This window comes from Ornithodoros turicata, chromosome 6 (assembly GCF_037126465.1).
Source record: "Ornithodoros turicata isolate Travis chromosome 6, ASM3712646v1, whole genome shotgun sequence".
NCBI lineage: Eukaryota > Metazoa > Arthropoda > Arachnida > Ixodida > Argasidae > Ornithodoros > Ornithodoros turicata.
The window spans coordinates 48,911,034-48,930,777 of record NC_088206.1 but is presented as its reverse complement, the minus strand read 5'-3'; the positions used below and the strand labels follow the sequence as shown (position 1 = coordinate 48,930,777).

Here is a 19,744-nt window from a genome sequence, read left to right as displayed (position 1 = left end):
ACATCAGCTCTACACTGTAATATATTCATATTAGGGTGGGAGCAATTTTAATATTTTTTGGCGTACCGAAGTGTCTGGGCTAGCTTGCTTCTATATTCCCGTTTCGTTGCTTGTAACTTAATGAACCTCCTGCGTTTCTCAGGGTACTCAGCCATTTGTCTCGTAGATCTAGTTGCTCATTCAACGAACTGATGTTGACATGGTACATAGCTAGCTCGTTGCCAGGTGATGTACAGATGAGGTTCTTGTGTGGGAATGCAGAATATTCAATACAATTACTATTCACTGTGAACAGGCTTGTGTGATGGAGTAGTTTGCATTATAAGATGTGTATACAGGGTACCCAGAACACCTGTCATTGAATTTTAATTAAAAGAAAAACTACGCCACATAGAATCATGCGGTCAACAGGATTTGTTCTTACTAGGTTTTTGCCACCTCCTAATGTGCATGTCTATAACCTAAGTTTAATTATATAAATTTTTGCGAACTGAACTCGGAAATTTGCTAAATAAAGGTTACTTTTTTACCCCGCCAATGCGAAGAGCGTGCCGAATTTACTCAAATTAATGATAATTAACAGGAATATTCAGGAGCTATCGTATCGGAAAAAATAGCCGAAAATCATGCTCTATGGAGCTCGCGGAGGATAGCGCGCCACGAATCTTTCAGCGGAATCATTGTCAGTTCGACGAAAGGAGTTTTGAAACCCAGCCCACACCGGCACTGTAGACATAGCATATCGCGCCCAGCCTCGGCTGTGACCATACCTTCCCTCTCCCAATTTCATGAACTGTCACTTTTTCTACTACTATCACTCTGTGGGTTGGGTTTCCAACCTCCTTCCGACGGACTGACAGCGATTGCGTTCAAAAAGTCCTTGCGCGTTATACTCCAGTGCCCGAGAAGCATGATGTTCGGCTATTCTTCCCGACAGGATGGATACTGAATATCAGTGTCAATTATCATGATTTTGAATAAATTCGGCACGCTCTTCATGGTGGGGCAAAAAAGTGACCTTTACTTTGCAAATTTCTGAGTTCAATTCGCAAAGATTTAGGTAATTAAACTTAGGTTACATGACATGCACATCAGGAAGGGGCAGAAACCTAGTAAGAAGAAATGCCGTTGACCGCATGATTCTGGGTGGCGTAGTTTTGTTTATTTGAATTCAATTACACGTTTTCTGGGACACCCTGTATAGCATACGGGTGGAGGGCGCATACTGCATGAACGTCCTGGAATGCCCAGAAAAACATCCTGAAAATGTCACAAAGGACGCCGCCAGGATTCCCCAAATGAAGTCCCCGGCTGTTGTAATGGCAGTACGAATGATGTCCCATAGAATGTCATTCGGACAATCCAGGATATCTTATGGACATCTGATTGTCTCGTTGGTGGCATCATATGGACGTCCTCAGGACGTGCCTTGGTTGTGTGGGTTGGTCTGCACGTAGTCGTAGAAGCGTCTAAGTCCCGCGACGTCGTCCCGTGACTTTACCACAGGGAAGTTGCCGAATTTTCACAAGAGCTGCTTCTCGATTCTTCCCTTGTCTCCAAAACGCTCAGTCAGGATTTCTGTGGAGTTGTCGTAAGATGCTTCGGAAACAGGTAGCCCCGCGATAGCGGCCGCTGCTTGTCCCGACGGTAAGGAACGGAGGTACTGAAATTTCTCGATTTTTTGTAGATCTCCGTTATCGTGCACTGTGGCTTTAAATTGTTCCCAAAAACCGTGCCACTCACACAGATTGCCGCCAAACGTGGTAAGTTTGAGTTTCGGGAGTTTGACGCCAGTGCGTCGGGTTGACGTCGTTGATCCTCCACCTCGTTGCCCAGTAGTAGTTCCGATCGTTGAGCTACAAGTTATCTGTAGCTGGGACAGCTTCCAGTTAGGGTTGGCTTTAGCTTCTGTCACTTTATCTTCGTAGTCCAGAACTGTATTGCATTCAGCTTCGAAGTCTTGTACAAGGGGTTCTATTGCTTCATTGAGCGCTAGGAGTTCAGTGTGGCTTGGCGTGAGTCGTTGAATGAGCGCATTCAGCACTTCCGGTGCAGCAGTTCCGTCTTTCAGAGTTGATGTGGCCTCGTTCAGAATTTTCGTAGTTTGCGTTCGTCGGCTTGCACGTTTCGCTTTCAGTCGATCCATGTTTGCGGTGAAGGGCTCTTCGTCGATCTAGACACGGGTAGATACGATGCTGCAGACTCGTTCCCGGGTTTCGGCACCAAATGATGTTGTAGCGATCAGCGGATCAACCACTTACGATTAGTGGCTGCAGATGTACGTGTCCGAAGAAAGAAGGGACGCCTTATTTAGTTAAAAACTACAAACACTTTATAGCAACAAACGTACATGCCTGCCGACATAACCAAAACGTTCTAGAATGAACACGTAGCACATGAACTAAAAAAATTAAGAAGAGAAAGAAGTCATTGTCCACATCGTCGTCGTCGTTCTCCTTTTTTGACTCGTTCGCTTTTCGTAACAGGCATGAAGTGGGACTGTGCCATGGCGTCGCTTTTGGCCGTCCACCGAGCTTTGGTTCGCGGGTCACCTGCATCCAGCTTGCCTGTGTTGAATGGCCTTCCACCTTCCTCAGTCGATAAGCTTCAGTGCCTCCTGGCGCGCAGTCTCCGAGTGTGCTTGGGAGTCCCTCGGGCGGTAGAGACCCATATGGTCATTGCTGAGGCTAAGGAAGCCCCGCTTGAAGTGCCTCGCTACGGAGAGATGTGTCGGCAGTACCTCCGACTTCTAGTTCACCATCTGCGGCATCCGCTAGTTAGGCAGCTCCGGAGACGCAAGCACAGCAGCGTACACCAATGTGTCTCTCAACCGAAGACTACCACGAGGGGAAGTTCGTCGTCTGCCTTTGTCATTCCCTCCGAGTCAATTTCAGATTGCCATCATCTCTCACATAAAACATCGTCAACATGCGCTGAGCTTTATGCTATTCTTTTTTCCTTGCGGAAAATTACTGACAGCTCCGTTCGCTCCTGGACCGTTTTACGGATTCCAGATCTGCGCTGCAGTGTGTTGCAACTATGGGACTTCGCGGCTTCCTCAGTCCTGTGGTCATTGAAATTCTACAAGTATACAAGAAAGCAAGCGCACAGGGCCACTCTATCGTCTTCCAGTGGATCCCAGGTCATGTGGGCATCAGCGGAAACGAGGACGCAGATCGAACAGCCTCAGGCGCGCACCACTACACCCGGCGTGTCCCCATCATCTTGTCTCGGGGGGATCGCCGTTACCTCGTCTCAAGCCTCACTGGCCCCATGATGCAGTCTCAATGGCAACGTGACATCACCACCCACTCTCTGCTTTACTCCGTTGACCCCACATTGTCCCTTACTCTCCCCCGCCGAATGCCGCGTTCCTTTACCACAGTCTTCCACCGCATGAGACTTAATGTGGCTTTTACACCGGCTTTCAAACACCTCCTGGATGTCGGCGCGTCCAGCCTCTGTTCCACGTGTGGTGTGCGCGGTGACCTCCATCACGTCCTCCTTGTCTGATGACAGCACGATCGCGAGCGCGCCCTCATGGAAACTGCTCTCCAACACGTCGATCAACGTCAGTTCGACTTAGCCAAAATTCTCGGACCATGGTCGGACCCCTCACATCTGATGCAAGGCCCACGAGCTGTTGCTGAGTTCCTCCCTAGCACTGGACTAATGTACGAACTCTAATAGGACACCTTTCCATCATCATCACTTTCTCATCCCTTCCACAAGCGCAATGGGGCAGTGTTCCACCATAACGGCGGAGAATGACCCACCACATCATCATCCCATTTATGTGTGTGTGTGTGTGTGGTCCAATTGGAACAAATGAGAATCCATAAGCAAATTAGAATGGTGCAAGCGAGCTGGTGTACTGTAGAAAGAGGTGACACTTCCTTGAGTTTGAGGAACGCACAATACCAAGGGATAACCACGATACGCATTTTATGGAAAATCATTATATTTCACACAAAAAAACTGAAATGGTAGGCTGTAACATAGTGGGAATATACAGGGTGTTTCACGAAAAATGAGCCAACGGTTTTTTCTTTTTTTTAATGGGTTCATCGCACAACCATGAGACGGACTGCGTAGTGTTACCAGTGGTGTGAGGATACTCAAACTATTTTTGTTTTGTAATTAATTAATTAAGTGAAATTAATTAGTCGGGTTTTTTAATTATAAGGATTAGAGTCAAAATGTCAATGAGAAAGTTGGAGCTGGCGATATAACGAGACGAAACCCGTTGGTTGCAACTTTGTGCCTCTAACGGATACTTTTTTCCCGGCTCCAAAGACTAACTTTCGTGCAGGGCCGGGCAAGATACTTCAAAAAAGTATCTTCGATGCCGATACTCGATACCCTCAAAAATTGTATTTCCGATACCGATACAAGATACAGAACCGAAATTGATTTTCGATACAGATACTCGGTACTGTATCGTCGGTACTTCGATACATGACTGAAATCCCGAATATAATACAGCTGGTGTTATGATTAGCGAAGTTTATATTACTGAAATCACAATATAATAAAGCTGGTGTTATGATTCGCGAAGTTTACATCACTGAAATAACAATATAATAAAGCTGGTAATATGATTAGGGAAGTAAAAACATTTATTCGTTATTTCTAGAGCCTTTAGTGTATTTTTATAGCGCACTTTTTCTGACAGGGCTTGAACGTATCCGACCGCACGGATTTAATGAAGCTGCACTGTCTAAGCAGCTAGTCTTGTTAGAACTTTAGACTGAAGCCATGGGTACGTTGAAACGATCGCATCAATAAGCAGCTTAGCAAAAAACAATTCTTTAAGACAATGTTCTTCGTGCGTACCGGTCTGTGAGCACTTGACTATACATACGAATAAACCTGAAACTTTTTTTCTGCTGCTTTTATCGTTTGGTACTGCAGTACTTACCCGGTAGCCTCTGACTTTGCCTCTGACTTGATTTTCTTAGTTGGCCGTTGTGAATTGTGAGCTGTAGAACGGGTTACAGTGCTCAAGCTAAGCCGGCGGTTATTCTTTCCGCATGGCAGACGCGGAATCCACACTTCAAGTCAAGTGGACGTGCTCTTGCGCACTGAGGAGGGGGACATCGGGCAGCGCAGTTCCAGAAGCCGTGAGGTTGGTCCTGGATAGCGGATGGGTGAGGGTATCGCGGGAAAGGGTACGCCAACCGGCCGCCATATTGCGGTGCTCAAAAGAGCCATTACAGCCCATTGGAATGCATGTAAGCTGCGACAAGTTTTGCTGTTTGTGAGCGCTTCCCTTGCTGCTTCGCTAAAATTTTGCCACGGATCGCTGCAGAAATCCCTCGTGATTGGATTCCTTACGTTTTTTGTGTGAAATCCCGTCACATACATATTATTTCCTGTCTATTTTGTACTCGTGTGAGGTCGTGTCGTTCCAATTTTGTACTTTGGACTTCGATTATGTGATTTGCTGGTTTTGTGTGGTGTTGTATTTGTTGTGTTACGTTTCCTTTGTCGTCTGTCAGCGTGTGCAGCGTGTTGCTTCTCGTGTTTCTCCCATTTCCTTTCTGCTCGGGGGTGTGGAATGCCAGGGAATGTTTGGCACGTTTGTTTATGTAACCACCTATTGCTTGGGTATAAACATTATGCTTTTCACACGAAGTTTAGATATGACTAGTTATGACACGAAAACGGCACTAAAGCACTTCCAAAGGACTAGAATGATACGTGATATAAAGGCTATATGACGGTAAAAACATATCGACTAGAAATATGTGCACTGGGGAAATAAATGGCGGTAAAGACAGTTCAAAATGACTAGAGGTAGAGTGAATAAGTCATAAAAAGGCTAAGTAGCAAGGTCTTGTGGTGGAAGCTCCAACATCAAAGTATCACAAGTCCAGTGGCAACACAAAGTTTGAAGCAGTCAACCAGGTAAGTGGGCAGAGTGCATTACTGGTTGTTGAATATGATCAATCTTGACAATTTGTTTCGCAGATGAGGCCTGGCTGTCACCTTCTCTGTATATTCCTTGGCAAGGTGGTACAGTCCGATACTGCTGTAGCACTGGGAATCTTCTTTGATCAGACGGATCACAATGTTCTCATTTGGGCTGCATTCAAACATATATTGTCGCAAACTTAAGCAGGGAGAATAAAGAGTAGACATTCAAGGTTGAAAAATTATTTATTGTCTCTAAGTAAAGTAAACATGCTGGAACGCACCAAAGAGACGTGTGGCTGGTGTGTTTGTATGTCCCACTAATACGAGTTTGTACGTTAGGCAAAATTTTCATGCAATACTTTTTTCTTTATATGCTTTTGCCAATCTTAGTATTGTCCTATCCAATATGGAGTGGCTTTTACTGCATGTGAATGCATAATTCAGGAGTGCTTTAATATATTGGACAAACCATCGCTTGAAACTCTTAACTAGGGAACATGACTCTAGAGGCTAGATTTTCATGCAAATACACACTTTCAACCAGAGTTCGAGGTAACTCGTTACTGTAACTAAGTTCCTTTTCTTGGTAACTATATAACTTAACTCGCTACTTTTGCGCCGTGGTAACTTTCAGATGAACTCCTTTTTCAGGTAACTTTGCCAAAGTAACTTAAGCTAAGTTCCAAGTTACTAATTCGCTTTTCACTCACGTCCACTTATTTCCTGGCTTTCTTTACGGTTCTTCCACGGCATTTTATGTCATAAAACGTGATGTCCAGTCAATGACAGTATTCTGTTCAGGAAGTAAGAACTGCTGCTATTGAAATGAAGCTGAACCATCGTGTGCCCACAGGGACAACAACAACAACAACTTTATTTTCGGCCTTGGAGAGTGGGGAGTTTCATCGCAACAGGCGATACTCTACCCCAGTGCTTGGTGGAATGGGGGGAATAAAATAATGAGCCCCTTTACAGATGAGGGAATAAGATGTAAAGCGTTCGAATTGTTGGACATAAACGAGAACTCAACGCAGGCAACTCAGGGTCGAACTCAACTGCACCTGTGTAGTGCCATTTTGTGTCCGAAGTAACTTGGGAGTAACTCGTTCTTTTTTTTTAAGTAACTTTGTAACGTTTCGAGCTACGTTTCAGGCTGAATAACTTAGTTATTAACTTAGTTGCATTTTTCACACGGTAACATTGTAACGAGTTCCTTTTGACGGGCAACTTCTCGATCTATGCTTTCAACTCTGCATGCTTTTTGTACACTACATAAAGTAAGATACTTCTGCCCCAGTGAATTTGTTGCGTGTTTTAAATGCATGCAAGTGAATTCCTAGAGGTGCATATTTTGAGCAAGAGTAATGAATTTTTCATGCATGTGTGTTCAACCAGCTTTTAGTGCATATAAATACGGCCTCTACATATGACGTATGCATTATTACTTTCTGGAGGTGTTCTGTGAAGTCGAACTTGTTGGGCACAGCGTCAGGCCTCAGTCGAACGGTTTGGCCCGTTCTGTCGAAGCATTTGTTTTTAAAATGTTTGCTGCAGACCAGTGATGTCGTCGACGGCGTCCAGTTCTTTCGCCTGACATTTACCGCACAGCACACTTTGTTTAAATGTTCTGGGCGGCCGTGAGGGAACCTGCATTGAACAATTTATGCCATCAATTACGGAAGGGATGACAAGGCTAATCCAAGCAAGCAATCGTCGATACCGTGACCAACAAACTGAGCCGTAGATACCACAGCTGACAAGCGCACTTCAACGCCTGCTGCGTGCCGAGACCATACCCGTGAACTGCAGGAAGGCTAGACTATCACAATGACTCTATCCAGATAACGTACTGCTTAAAGTTCAACGTTTAGATGTTGAGATACGATTCACAAAGTGCCGCGCACATGCTTCAACAGCAACGTTTTGTCACCCCGCTCGTGGACTAATAAATCACATTTATTTGTAAAACCAAGTCACTTACTTGTGAAATGTCGTCCCCGGTGCCTTGCCAGTACGGTCAGCACACCCATAACCACAGCAGGCGGGCATGACACCACAAAAATGCTACGTAAAGGCGCATGCACATAATGCAGCTGAGTCGCGCACGGCAATGTTTTGAGCTTCCCAAGATGGCGTCCGGTAACCGTACGGTTGCACCCTCAATCCGCTATCCAGCCTATTACTATAGAGATCAGTGGGTTGGTCCTGTGTAAGGCGTTTTCGGCGCGCCCGCCGTAGAAAGAGACGGAAGAGATTCTTCTAGAACCAACTAGAACCCGCGCGCGCCCACGAGCGCGTCCCAGGGCAGGGCCCAGGGCCTCCTCTCCGGGCGACCTTGACGATGGAGCGCGCGCGCGGACGTAAGCTTCGAACAAATTTATGGTCGACATGTCTACGCCGCTGCGGCCTGGCTTGTACTACCGCCTGAGCGAGCGCCGCCGACCCTAAGTCTCACAACAGCCTCAATATTTGCGTCTTTTTTTAGTATCGAGTATCGTTAAAATACACGATACACTAAAAACGTATTTTCGATACCGATACTCCGATACTCTCATTTTTGGCACGCGATACCTAATACTGGTACACAAAATGTATCGAAAGATTGTATCGAAGATACATGTATCTGCGACACTGCCCACCACTGCTTTCGGGTTTGCAAAAAAACCGACGCTTGACCTGCCGCAGACGCGCTAGGAGCGCCGGATCACAGCGCTTGGAAGATTCGTACGGCTCATGCCTGACCAGGGGCATAACTTCATCAAACAGACATGTACAAAATACTGTACTGTACTGCATTTAAAATAAGATACTAAATACTCCACGCAAACATCATTTAAAATAGATTATAAAATTCTGAAAAGTGAAAGTAATTTGGGTAGAGTACTAAATACAGTCGACCCCCTTTATCCGGACTTCATTTATCCGGATCCCGCGGTATCCGGACAAAAGGCACGGGAACGGATTTTCCTCCATGTAATTTGTTCTCGTTTATCCGGACTTCAGCTTCCGGACTCGGACAAGAATTCCAGGGAACGAAAGTCGAAAATTCTTGTAATCCAGCTTCAGTTATCCGGACTACCGTGAGCAAGAGGAGACACTGACCCCGCTTCGTCACCCTTTTCGCTGTGTCCCGTCACATGTTAGGGACCTACATTCCTCCGTAGAGGAGACAACCGTGCACGATGACCCCCTTTTCTATTTGTGTGCGTTGCGTCACGTTGACCAGTCGAGTCATTTGGAAATATCTCGAGCAACTGTCCGGTTCTAGAATGAAAAACTCCAACCCGAGGGCCTGCTGCTTACGGCCAGTTGGCCGATGAAGACATTCCCCTAGCTGAGCTGCGATCCCTGATGCAGAGGCTGACTGCGACTTCCGTAGATGATGCTGCGGTTTCTGACGACGTTGACGTTGATAAGGATGATGACGCGTGCGCAGCTATGACTGATGCCGGTGTGATTGCTGCTGTTGCCTCCGATGATGCGCAGCAAGACGGTGCCGATGACGCCAGTGAGAAACAAGGCTCCGACATTGACACTTTGCGTACGCACTGACATTCTTCGAGCAGCGCAACAGCGTGGCTCAACTCTATGCAATTGACAAAAGTTTGCAGGAATCGGGTGCCTACACTACTATGTAACAGCTGTAATTGACGAGATTTCTGTGTTTTAATTAAACCTTGCTCCGTAGGACGTTTCTATTCAGTCGTTTCATTTATCCGGATGCCCCGGTATCCGGACGATTTCGCCCGGGAACGGCACCGTCCGGATAAACGGGGGTCGACTGTACTAGTATTTTAGAGACTCTTTAAAGAACTTCGTGTTAGCAGTAAGTGAAACGCGTATTCTGAACGTGGCCGTAAAAATGTTTGCTGAACTTTGGTGATATGTTCTGACCCAAAACTTCGCAATCCCCCCTGTACGTCAGCTGGGGTCTTTCAACTTCTGGCACGTGTTTCTTGCTTAGGTGACCGAGGAAATAAATGCCGGAATTCACCTGGCAATATGAATAGCAAACGTTTTCTGACGAAGGGGTCGTGCTATTGACAAGCAAGGCCAAGCGGTTGGGACAAGCCTATTATAGAGGAGGATAAACGACAAACGCGCGAATTAAAAAAGAAAGAAAAAAAAAGGGGGGAGGGGTTAAGTTCGACTGAGCTGAAAATCTGGACATGGCGGGGAAGTGTGCTGAATACGGCTTGACCAGGAAGGAAAGCATTTTGAGTACTAAATAGCAAATACTGAAAAAGGTATTTTAGATATTTTAAAAATACTTGTCACAAAAAGTATTGAGTAGAGTATCAAAATATCGGAAAAAGTATTTAAAATACTGTATTTTGAGTACATACTCAAGATAGGTACAAGTCTGGGCATAAGGCTGAGGACATGTCCAAGGACTGTCGTGGGCAGTCTTACGATAATGTTGCGTCCATTAGTGGAAAGTACAAAGGTCTTCAAGCCCTATAGTACGACAGAAAAATCTTCTAGCTACTCGTGAGTTCCTTGTTCAGCACACTCTCTGAATGTGCTGGCAAAATCAGCTGCCGAGTGCTGCCCCGCTGCTGTTGCCTTTTTCGATTTCCTAGAGCATGTATGCGTGTTCTTTACAGCATCCACGCATATATAGATACAAGGTGATGACTGACCTCACCACAAAGGTCCGCCTATATGCTGCTCAGAAAAGCAGCCCTTACCAGAACCTCAAAGAGTCACTGGCACATGATGGTCCTGCAGAGCGGATGCTGTGAGAGCCTTAATCAGGTGCTACTGTATTTTCTTAAAAGCGCTGGAAGTCATTGCTAGCGATCGAGATAAATGGCTGTGCGCGTTAAAGCCAGCGGTGTCATTGACAGTGTCATGACTTGAACCGGGAATCTATATATGCGGCGTTTTGTGACAATATTTTAGACAGAGTGAACAAGACCAGCAAAACGTCCAAAAATCGACTTGAACAGCGCAGTTTCCCTATTGAGATCGCTGAAAGGCCTTATTGCCGCAAAGCGTGAAGTGTGCCCAAAATATATCCTGGTGACGTACTGATTTTGACATTCAGATGTCCCAGGGATGTTCGAGAACATATCGTCTTGCAGTCCAGGAAACGTGTCAGGGATGTCCATGCTGGATAACGATGTCAATGGGACGTCTACTGTTTCCTATAACATATTGGCTTGTATACTCAGCTATAATGCATTATTCGGTTTTTGTGTTAACTGTCCATGTTTTAGTTATGTTCAGTTTTTTAGTGAATTTGAGAGTGGACTCATCGTTGTGGCCACCTACTTTGCCCCCACCGCAACAGTACCGCGAGTGAGGCAGCATGGGCGTTGCCAGGATTTGTTCCAACGGGGGCAAAAAGTGCCACACCCTATTTTCTGGAGATGGACGCCGTGGACTGTGCGGGTGTTCTGAGGTTCATATTATGACATCTGGGAATAATCATGGCGACCTATAATGACTAAAAAGCGCACAATTTTCACAAGTGACCTTGGAGCTCCAGGGGGAGGCTATGGTTCCCCCCTTTGTCCCCCTCTCGGTACATATAAGTACTCGTCACTCTAAAGTTGTTGTGCATACATCAGCAATAAAAATGTCAACATTCACCCACAGCAGCTGTCGCGGAAATTCGCTTTACACCACCGCGCGTCCTGAGATTTCTTTCCTTTTTTTATATATGCAGATCGCACGGAATAGTCGCACCGAGGTCAGGCATCTCTACGGACGTGGCCATAATTTTTGCTAATATGAAGCGCCATGAAAAGTATTGACCAAGGAGAAGGGCCCCATGATCCGGCCACCATGTACGCTGCCCTGGGCCCCCACCACTGTAAATCATGCACTGTCTCCTCACGTTGTTTTTGGCGTCATCGCGGCCCCAGAGAAAGAGGGTAAGCAGTGGAACCGGTGGGCGTGTCACCCGCTTCCGCGCGGACAGCGCCCCTCGCACCCCCAAGTAACGCCACTGCTCTATGGCCTCCCATTCGCTAACACCAGGCTTTCTGCACTACAGAGCCTGGAGAAGTTGCACAGAAAGGACTTTATTTTATTTATTGTTCCGTGTTAGTGCGGTGAAGCAACTGTGGCTATGAGCAGCATTCCGACGTGGACATATGGAGAGAGGACAGCAGGACGGGGTGGGGCAGGAGGGTTATTGTGCGTCTTGGGCCGACTACAGGGGGAAATGTGTCAACATTCGTCTAGAAAGTCTGCCAGAAAACCGGGAGAAAACCTCAGACAGCACAGCGGGTGATAGGATTGGAACTCACCACTTCACAGTCTTCAGCGCACGCTTGGCTACCACCAACGAGCAGATGCTTTTACCCACTCGGCCATGCCGCTGGTCAGAAACGAATTAAAGGGACAGTTTCGTAGACCGAACGTAGGCCCCACTGTTTGTAGAGAGATGCACTATGTCACTCAGTTACACGTGTTGAAAATATTGTCCGTGCCAGTCCCCAAGTAAAGTGCCCATAGAATCTTCTACCGGGATAGAAAGCGTCCTCCAGACCCCAAAGAACCTTAACTGTCCCCAAGTGGCATCTGCCATGCTCGTATAGCCCACCCTCAATGTACAGAGACACGGCCCAATGACCTGCAAAGGTAGGTTGGAGTAACACCAGACTCACTTATTTCACCCATTCAATGCCACAATCAAGCACAATGTCATGACACCTGCCATGGCAATGAAGATTTGTAAACACACATACTAACACCATATAATAATAATAATTACTATTTATTACAACAAAATAATAAAGATTTATATTTACTTGTACACAGCACTTTCTCATGAAAGCTGCACAAACAAATACTTTACAGATTCCGTAAATGTTTCCATCACCAAAGTTTGGAATATTTAACAAACTCGCATATTTACATAAATACACGCTTTCTGCGCACAAACAGGAATGCCTGGCAAGATCTAAGAGATTCTAACAATGCGGGGATGTACAGTATATTACAAAAATAGAATGCTGCACCTTCTCTGTTGTCTTCGAACATTTTTGTTTTTCTGACAAGCATATCACAAGGTGGTGATTGGACTAGTTAACAGCCAAGTACCACGAAAGACAGATTAGGATTCTAGCAAAAGCATGACTGCATTTGTACACCTGTCAAAAGAGAGAAAAAAAAAATTGTGACTAGGCCCCCCAACACCTTCCCGACTTCTGAACTCTGTAAGGCCACTGAAGTCGTATTATTCTACTCTCCGAGACTGTCAAAAATGCCGCACTTGTATATCCTCTACCAGCGTACAAAAATACAAATCACTCGGCTCATTCTCACTAACCTGTCCAACCAGCAGCTCACAATCTTGCTAGTACATCACACTTACTGCTAGCAAGAACCATTCTGCAAGTTGCCAGAAAGGCAACACGTACTCAACCTGACATCTGTATAACGTCCAGCTTGCTAAACTGAATCCACATGAGAGTGTGTGTTTTTTTGTTCCACTCTACACAACATTGGCACTGGATGGCAAGATTTTAGTACACACGATAGTAGTAATAAAGCCCTAACTCTGTCTCATTATTCGTTCCGAGATCCATAGAAGCAGTTCCGTTGGCCAACATCACTTTCATGATAACAGTAAGTAAGTAAGTAAAATGAGTTTAGGTGCATTTTTAAGTTCAAATTTCAGCATAATTTTAAAGGTTATTGTAAGATACTGCATTGCCAAAATGTTTTGCCACATAGATTCCAGGAACAGGATGTGGCAAGGAAGACAACAACATTCATGTCGGGATATTAGGATATTACCACAACTGCAGAATGGAAACGCCAATGCCTCACGAGAACATATGCTAAACGAAGCTTTTCAGGTGCAATATTTTTAGGCATGCAGCTAACAGTAGACTTGAATACAGGATGGCCTCAAATCTCTTTTCACAAAGAATTCAACTGCACACCCACTTCACAAAGCACAACTCTAACTATTATGTCGAACTGAATTCTTATGAGACACATACTGGAGTATCTATTTAGCATACCTAGGTGAGGCATGCTCCTACAAAAAAGTGACAGCTTCATGGTGGCCCCTATGGGTAGGTTGTAGCATTTGTAATATATAGCAAGAAATGTTCATACACCTGAATGTGTGCAATAGGCAGTGTTCCTTCGTTCTGTGGAGATAAAATTTGGTACTAAACTTTTGCTCCTTTCATTTTGGGGACATATGGCTTCCTTGCTGCTTATTACCTCCGAAGAGGGGGGTCTGCTATTGCTGCGTACCATGCCATATGGTGTATATTTTCAAATGCAATATTTAGAGATAAGGGCACACTCAGCACACATGCAGCAGTTACCTCCACTAACATTTTGACAATCACAAATGAAGTACAAGGTGCTTGGTCAAGGTTTAGTGGAATTTTCTGGTCCACCCAAACAGCAGTAAAAAATAATGCACTCCTTTCACAGTTGCCACCGCTGGTCACTGCATGCCACTATCCGAGCACAGTTTAAAAACACAGCAGCATTGTCAAGCCAGTTCAGCTACACTATGAATTTTAACAATGATTTGAGCTAGGGATGACTACGATCAAGATAATGTTCCTACTCCATAAGTACAAAAGAGATACTTTTTAGTGTGTCGCCCGCCCCTCTGTATGTACAGCACCCTACTGGATGTACCCATTAAGAGGCCATGTCACACCCCTGTGCATTTTGTACTGCACGGCTGCTCATTGAACGTACTTCCCAGGACCAACATTCTGATTATTCTGAAACCAGTACATCCAGTCGCAATCACAATAGCTTGCCATCTATCGTATTTTTCATACTATGGTCTTCCTAGATCCGTTGACATATAGTGCAAGAGATTAGTGAATAGAAACAAACCTAAATGAGATACAAAATGCCTTATCAAGTAATGTCACTCCACCACGGTACAAAGCAAGTTCATGGGGAACAATAGTGCTTCTTTCTGCTTTTGTAAGTACTGTTAACGTGCATGTTATGGTTTCCATACTGAGCAATAATTTCATGATGGGAATGTGGAAAACCTTGTGCACAACTGCACTCTGACTAAAGTAACCTACGATAAATATTTAAATAAATATGCATCCATTTTCTACGGGCCACACAGCACCACACTGTGGAACCTTGAACTAACTGTCACCTGAACATAACTCCCTATAACTATAACAAGCTTAACGACACAACTCCGCATAACGCGTCTCTCACAGTAATGAAACCTGCAGCTGATGACATATTATGTATTAATGAAACAGTAAACTCTGTGGTAAGATAGTATGCGATAATTTTGACAAGTAAATTGCTTTGTTTACTGTGGACACATAATATCCCATATTTTTATCACATATCACTAGCATTCCACAGCGAATCCTTCTTCTACCTCATGCCTAGGGTTTCCTGTCTTCAGCGATTATGCCTTCAGAGATACTCCAAAACATGGCAAAAATAGGCAAAGAAGTTTTGGCTTATTACATAATAATATAACAGGGATAACTTCTGTTCTGCAACAATCTTCGCTTTACCTCAGGAAAACATAATGGCTGAAAACGGGAAGCTACTGACGCCATACAGTCTCACGCTTTACTTTGTCAGTGCTAAAACGTAGCTTCCAAAATACATTCTACCAGTGAAATATACAAACCTTTTCATTTGATTGCAAAAATAGTGATCCAATGAAAATATCCTAGGTAATTTTTACACACTATTTTAAAATCATTAAGATGCTCTAGCTAATGATGCAGCATTTCATTCAAAGTGTCTAAGTGCACCATGTCTAGAGCTTTTCTCGACTCCATTCACTCACAGCTGCAAGACAGTCTTCAAGTGACTGAGAAGGCTACACGTGTGATGAAATGTACAGTTTGTGTTGATGACGACGTTATACCTTGAAAACTAGGGATGATTTCATTTCTTTCCTTTTTTCCGTGCCTGCCTCGGATGCCGGCACACCCGTTTTGTCCCCGAGGAACCATCACTTGACTCCGCTTTACTATTCGTGGAACTGGGAAGGTTGTTCTGTGGGGACGGTCGCTTTCTCAATGATCGAGTCCAAGACCTTCCCGTTGCGTCCTCCACAGGTTGGCTCAATGCATCCATGATCTCTTCCGTCAGTGCTACTTGTAAATTATTGTCATTCCCAATGTCCTTTCCTTCTGGAGATGCCTCCACATGGTTCTGTGAAGGTGTCACTGTTTCCGTCCCTTCGGGAACGGGTGCAGACACAGACGCCGTCGTCATCTTTGCTTCTGCAGGTGGTAGCCATGCGTCACGTTCCTTTCCTGCGTCAGGCAACGTCGAAAGATAAGCTGCCACTTTCGTCTCGGGGTATGTGAAGACTGTGTCCGTACTTCGGGAATCCTCTCTCCCTGGTATGAACCCTAAGGATCTAATAGAGGGGGCAACCTCTGACACTGAAGTCGACGAGGATGTTGATGAAGACACAAATGAACTTCCGCTACTTGTCGATGCTGAGGAATTACTTCTCACGTCGGCAGAACTTCGTTTCAGCCTTCGTCGTTGTGCAAGAGGTGCAGCGGAGACATCCAAAAGCCGAAACCCTCCACGCGTGGCAAGGTGAAAGGCATCAAATGTAGCACGCAGGGCAGACTCTGCTGCGCGAGGGGATGAAGATGAACTGAGAACGTCGGGAGTCATGAGCTGCGCAGACAAGTGGCTACTTCGGGTGTGCACCCAGGGGTGAGATCGGAGTTCGGCCATGGTGAGACGCCGTTGGGAGTCGACCGTGAGGAGACCACGTATGACATCCTTTGCTTGCTGTGATACAGGATCCCACTGTGGGCCGGTGAAAGTGAACTCCCCTTCACGGATGCGATGCATGATTGCCGTAGCGCTGACATTGCGACTTGGTGATTGAAATGGAGCACGGCCTGACAGCATTGTGTACTAGAAAAGAGTGCAAGAACTGTGTCACACTTGATGTCCATGTTTTCTGGTGCAAGAGTATCAGAGTTTTTAATGTCAATAAATATCGCTTCCTGAAACAGAATATTAATATAAACATTGCTTAAAATATTAACATTAATAATATAATAAACCAGCACTCCGGTTCCCTTGATCCAGAGTGCCTCAAGTACAGGGGGACGGACAACCACCCAACCCACGCTACTCCCATTGTCTCTTACATCTTTCCCACTCACTCTCTCATTCAGACACGAGGCAGGGCGATTTGTAAACGACGTAAATAATGAGAATTGGCCGAGGCATACCACAATTAGGGACGACACAGACACGTAAGCCTCAAGCGCGCAGAAATTAACAAATTCAAACAACTCAACTGTGTCATCCCTAATTGTTGTATGCCTCAGCCAATTCTCGTTGTTTACGTCATTTACAAATCGTTCTGCCTCGTGTCTGAATAAGAGAGTGAATGAGAAAGATGTAAGAGACAATGGGAATAGCGTGACTGGTTGTCCGTCCCCCCTGTACTTGAGGTACCCTGGCTCAAGGGAAACGGTGTGCTGGTGTGGTGTAGCGGTTAGCATTTCTGACCGGAGATCAGAAGACCCACGTTTGACTCCTGGCATCACCCCTCTTTTCCCTGATTTGTTTCAATTCTTTGTTGATAGATTAAAATAAATGGCATGCGGATTAAAATTTTTGCACACAGATTATTTGATTCAGCACCCAGATTAAAAATTTTGCGTTCTGATTAAATGGTGTGGCACCCGGATTAAAAATTTGGCAGGTGGATTATTTAGTCTGGTGCCTAGATTAAACATTTGCCAAATGGATTAAAATGAGCAGGAGAGCCTATAGTTACTGAGAGGCTTGCAACTGTAACTGAATGGCTCTCTGCAATAACGATGTAAACTAATTTACATTGCTTTCAAGAGAAATATTTTAGTCAGTAAATACAGACCCGCTTTACATGTGTATCAACAAATTTTCGAGTGCTGTATTAGAAAATTGGTGCAGAAACTGCAGTTCCAGAAAAGTAAATCCAATCCAATGACAAAAGTAAAAGCATCCTACAGCAACTCCCCTTTTAATGAAAATTTGTTGCAGCTAAAAAGATACACCCCGTATATTGTTGAGAGGCCTCGGCTTCACGACCTACTTCGCTATACAATAATAATGTAAGTGAATGCAATTCCTCGAAATATTTTTTTAACAACAGTGCCATTTTTTGCAAGGTGAATGTTGACCATTTGTTACACAAAACGGTAATTTACTATATCCTTATCTATTTTTGTGGCAGCTCATTGGAATCTTCTTTTCGCTATTTCTCCAAAGTGCAAATTTTCACTTACATCCAGAGGCGGAGAGTTTTCATTTTCCCAGCGGGGGCAAGGGCGCACCGCAAAATAAGTACTGTGGCAGGGGGGGGGGGGGTATGTTTATTAAGAAAAAAAAAGAAAGGTAAGCCAGATGGATGTCGGTGTGTTATTCCAAAAAAAGAGTGAAATGGGGTAGACAAAAAAGGCAAAGAAAAAAGAAAGCAAAAGGAAACAAAAAGAAAAATGAAGAACACAAAACTAAAGCTGAAGAATCACACACTCTGGCGGGATCTTATGATGTATGCAGAACTGGTATAGAAATAAGAGGAAGGAAGAACAGAAAAAAAAAAGAAAAAACAGAGAGAACGTAAACAGTGAACATGTGCACAACTGAAGGCATTACGCCTTTGAAAACTGACTGCAAAAGGAACAAAACGCATTGAATCCTCGGTGTTTGACCCGAAATGCGCGCAATATTATGAATATGGTCAATGAAATGGAGCAGCGGGAGTTGAACCTGCTCCCAACGGATATGCGTTCCGAAGATTCTACTGTTACACCTCACTGGCAGCTGCTGGTACCTTTTCGACTGCTTCGTTTCATTGATCTGATTGCTTTGGGCGAAATTCAGGCTATGTGTTGTGTTTTTCTTTCTTGTCTTACTTTCTACTGTGATGAGCATGGTGGGCGGATACATATTTTACAAATTGCAAGATGCATCTTTGGGGTTGGTGCCTCTTCGCTCTTTTGACCCGGGCGCGCCGAGCCCCAAAGGTTGGTGTCAGTCTCTTAGCGGGACTTCCCGGGGGAGGCGGCGCCCCCCCCCTAGTTCATGTTCCGGGGGGGCAAGGGCCCCCGCGCCCCCCCGCAGTCGGCGCCTATGCTTACATCATTATTGCAGAGAGCCATTCAATTACTCTCCCTCAGAGAATAACTTCAAACCGTAACTGCAGGTTTTCCCACGTATTTTAATCCATGTGCCATCTCATTCAATCTAGGCGCCATTCAGTTTACTCCGGGTGCCATCTGAAATAATGCAGGTGCTACTCAATTTAATCTGGGTGTTTAATCCATGGTGTTTTTAAGCCCTATAACTATGCTAGGCTACTATAGCAGTGTATTCACATGAGGAACATCCCTGCGGAATATTCTAGTGGAAGGAAAAGAGAAAAAAAAGAACTGCTGATGGGTTCTGCCGTGTCTTATGTTGAGCATTCACATGACACCGAGACATCGGGAGTTGGAACGGGAGTATAGCAGACGACACCACTGATCCTGTCGTCTGCTACGGAATATCTTGTGAGTGAGCTGCAGGATATTCCGCACGGTTGGAAGAGCATTAAAAGGCATGATGCACATAACAGACGACATCAGATGCAGGATGTGAGTCATGTCTTTTCATGCTCTCCTAACCGCAGTGATACCCTGCAGCTCAGTCACAAGATATTCCAATGGTGTCATCTGCTATACTTCCGCTCGAATTCCAGATATCTCGGCGCTGCGCGAATGCTCAACATGAGATGCAGCAGAACTTCAATCCTGTCAGCAGCTTTTTACTTTTCCTTGTACTACATAGAATATTCCGTGGGGATGTCCCTTGTGTGAATGCACAGTTACAT

General features: G+C 45.0%; 2 protein-coding genes across 3 annotated transcripts in view; both read right to left on the bottom strand.

The window, feature by feature from the left end:
* Positions 1 to 1,522: 1,522 nt before the first annotated feature.
* LOC135398603 (uncharacterized) lies at positions 1,523 to 2,146 on the bottom strand. The gene has a single exon (XM_064629988.1). The coding sequence runs from the start codon at positions 2,144 to 2,146 to the stop codon at positions 1,523 to 1,525; it is 624 nt and encodes a 207-aa protein (XP_064486058.1).
* A 10,484-nt stretch (positions 2,147 to 12,630) lies between these two features.
* Positions 12,631 to 19,744, bottom strand: part of LOC135396638 (ribosomal protein S6 kinase alpha-5-like) — a 75,204-nt gene continuing 68,090 nt past the window's right edge. For both annotated transcript variants that reach the window (XM_064627714.1, XM_064627715.1), the window contains exon 14: positions 12,631 to 16,791. In XM_064627714.1, the coding sequence (XP_064483784.1) occupies positions 15,793 to 16,791 (999 nt within the window). In that variant the 3' untranslated portion in view covers positions 12,631 to 15,792. The remainder of the gene's footprint in view (positions 16,792 to 19,744) is intronic.

Excerpts from the sequence above, each read along its gene's own strand:
- LOC135398603 (XM_064629988.1), bottom strand. The coding sequence starts at position 2,146 with ATGGATCGACTGAAAGCGAAACGTGCAAGCCGACGAACGCAAACTACG.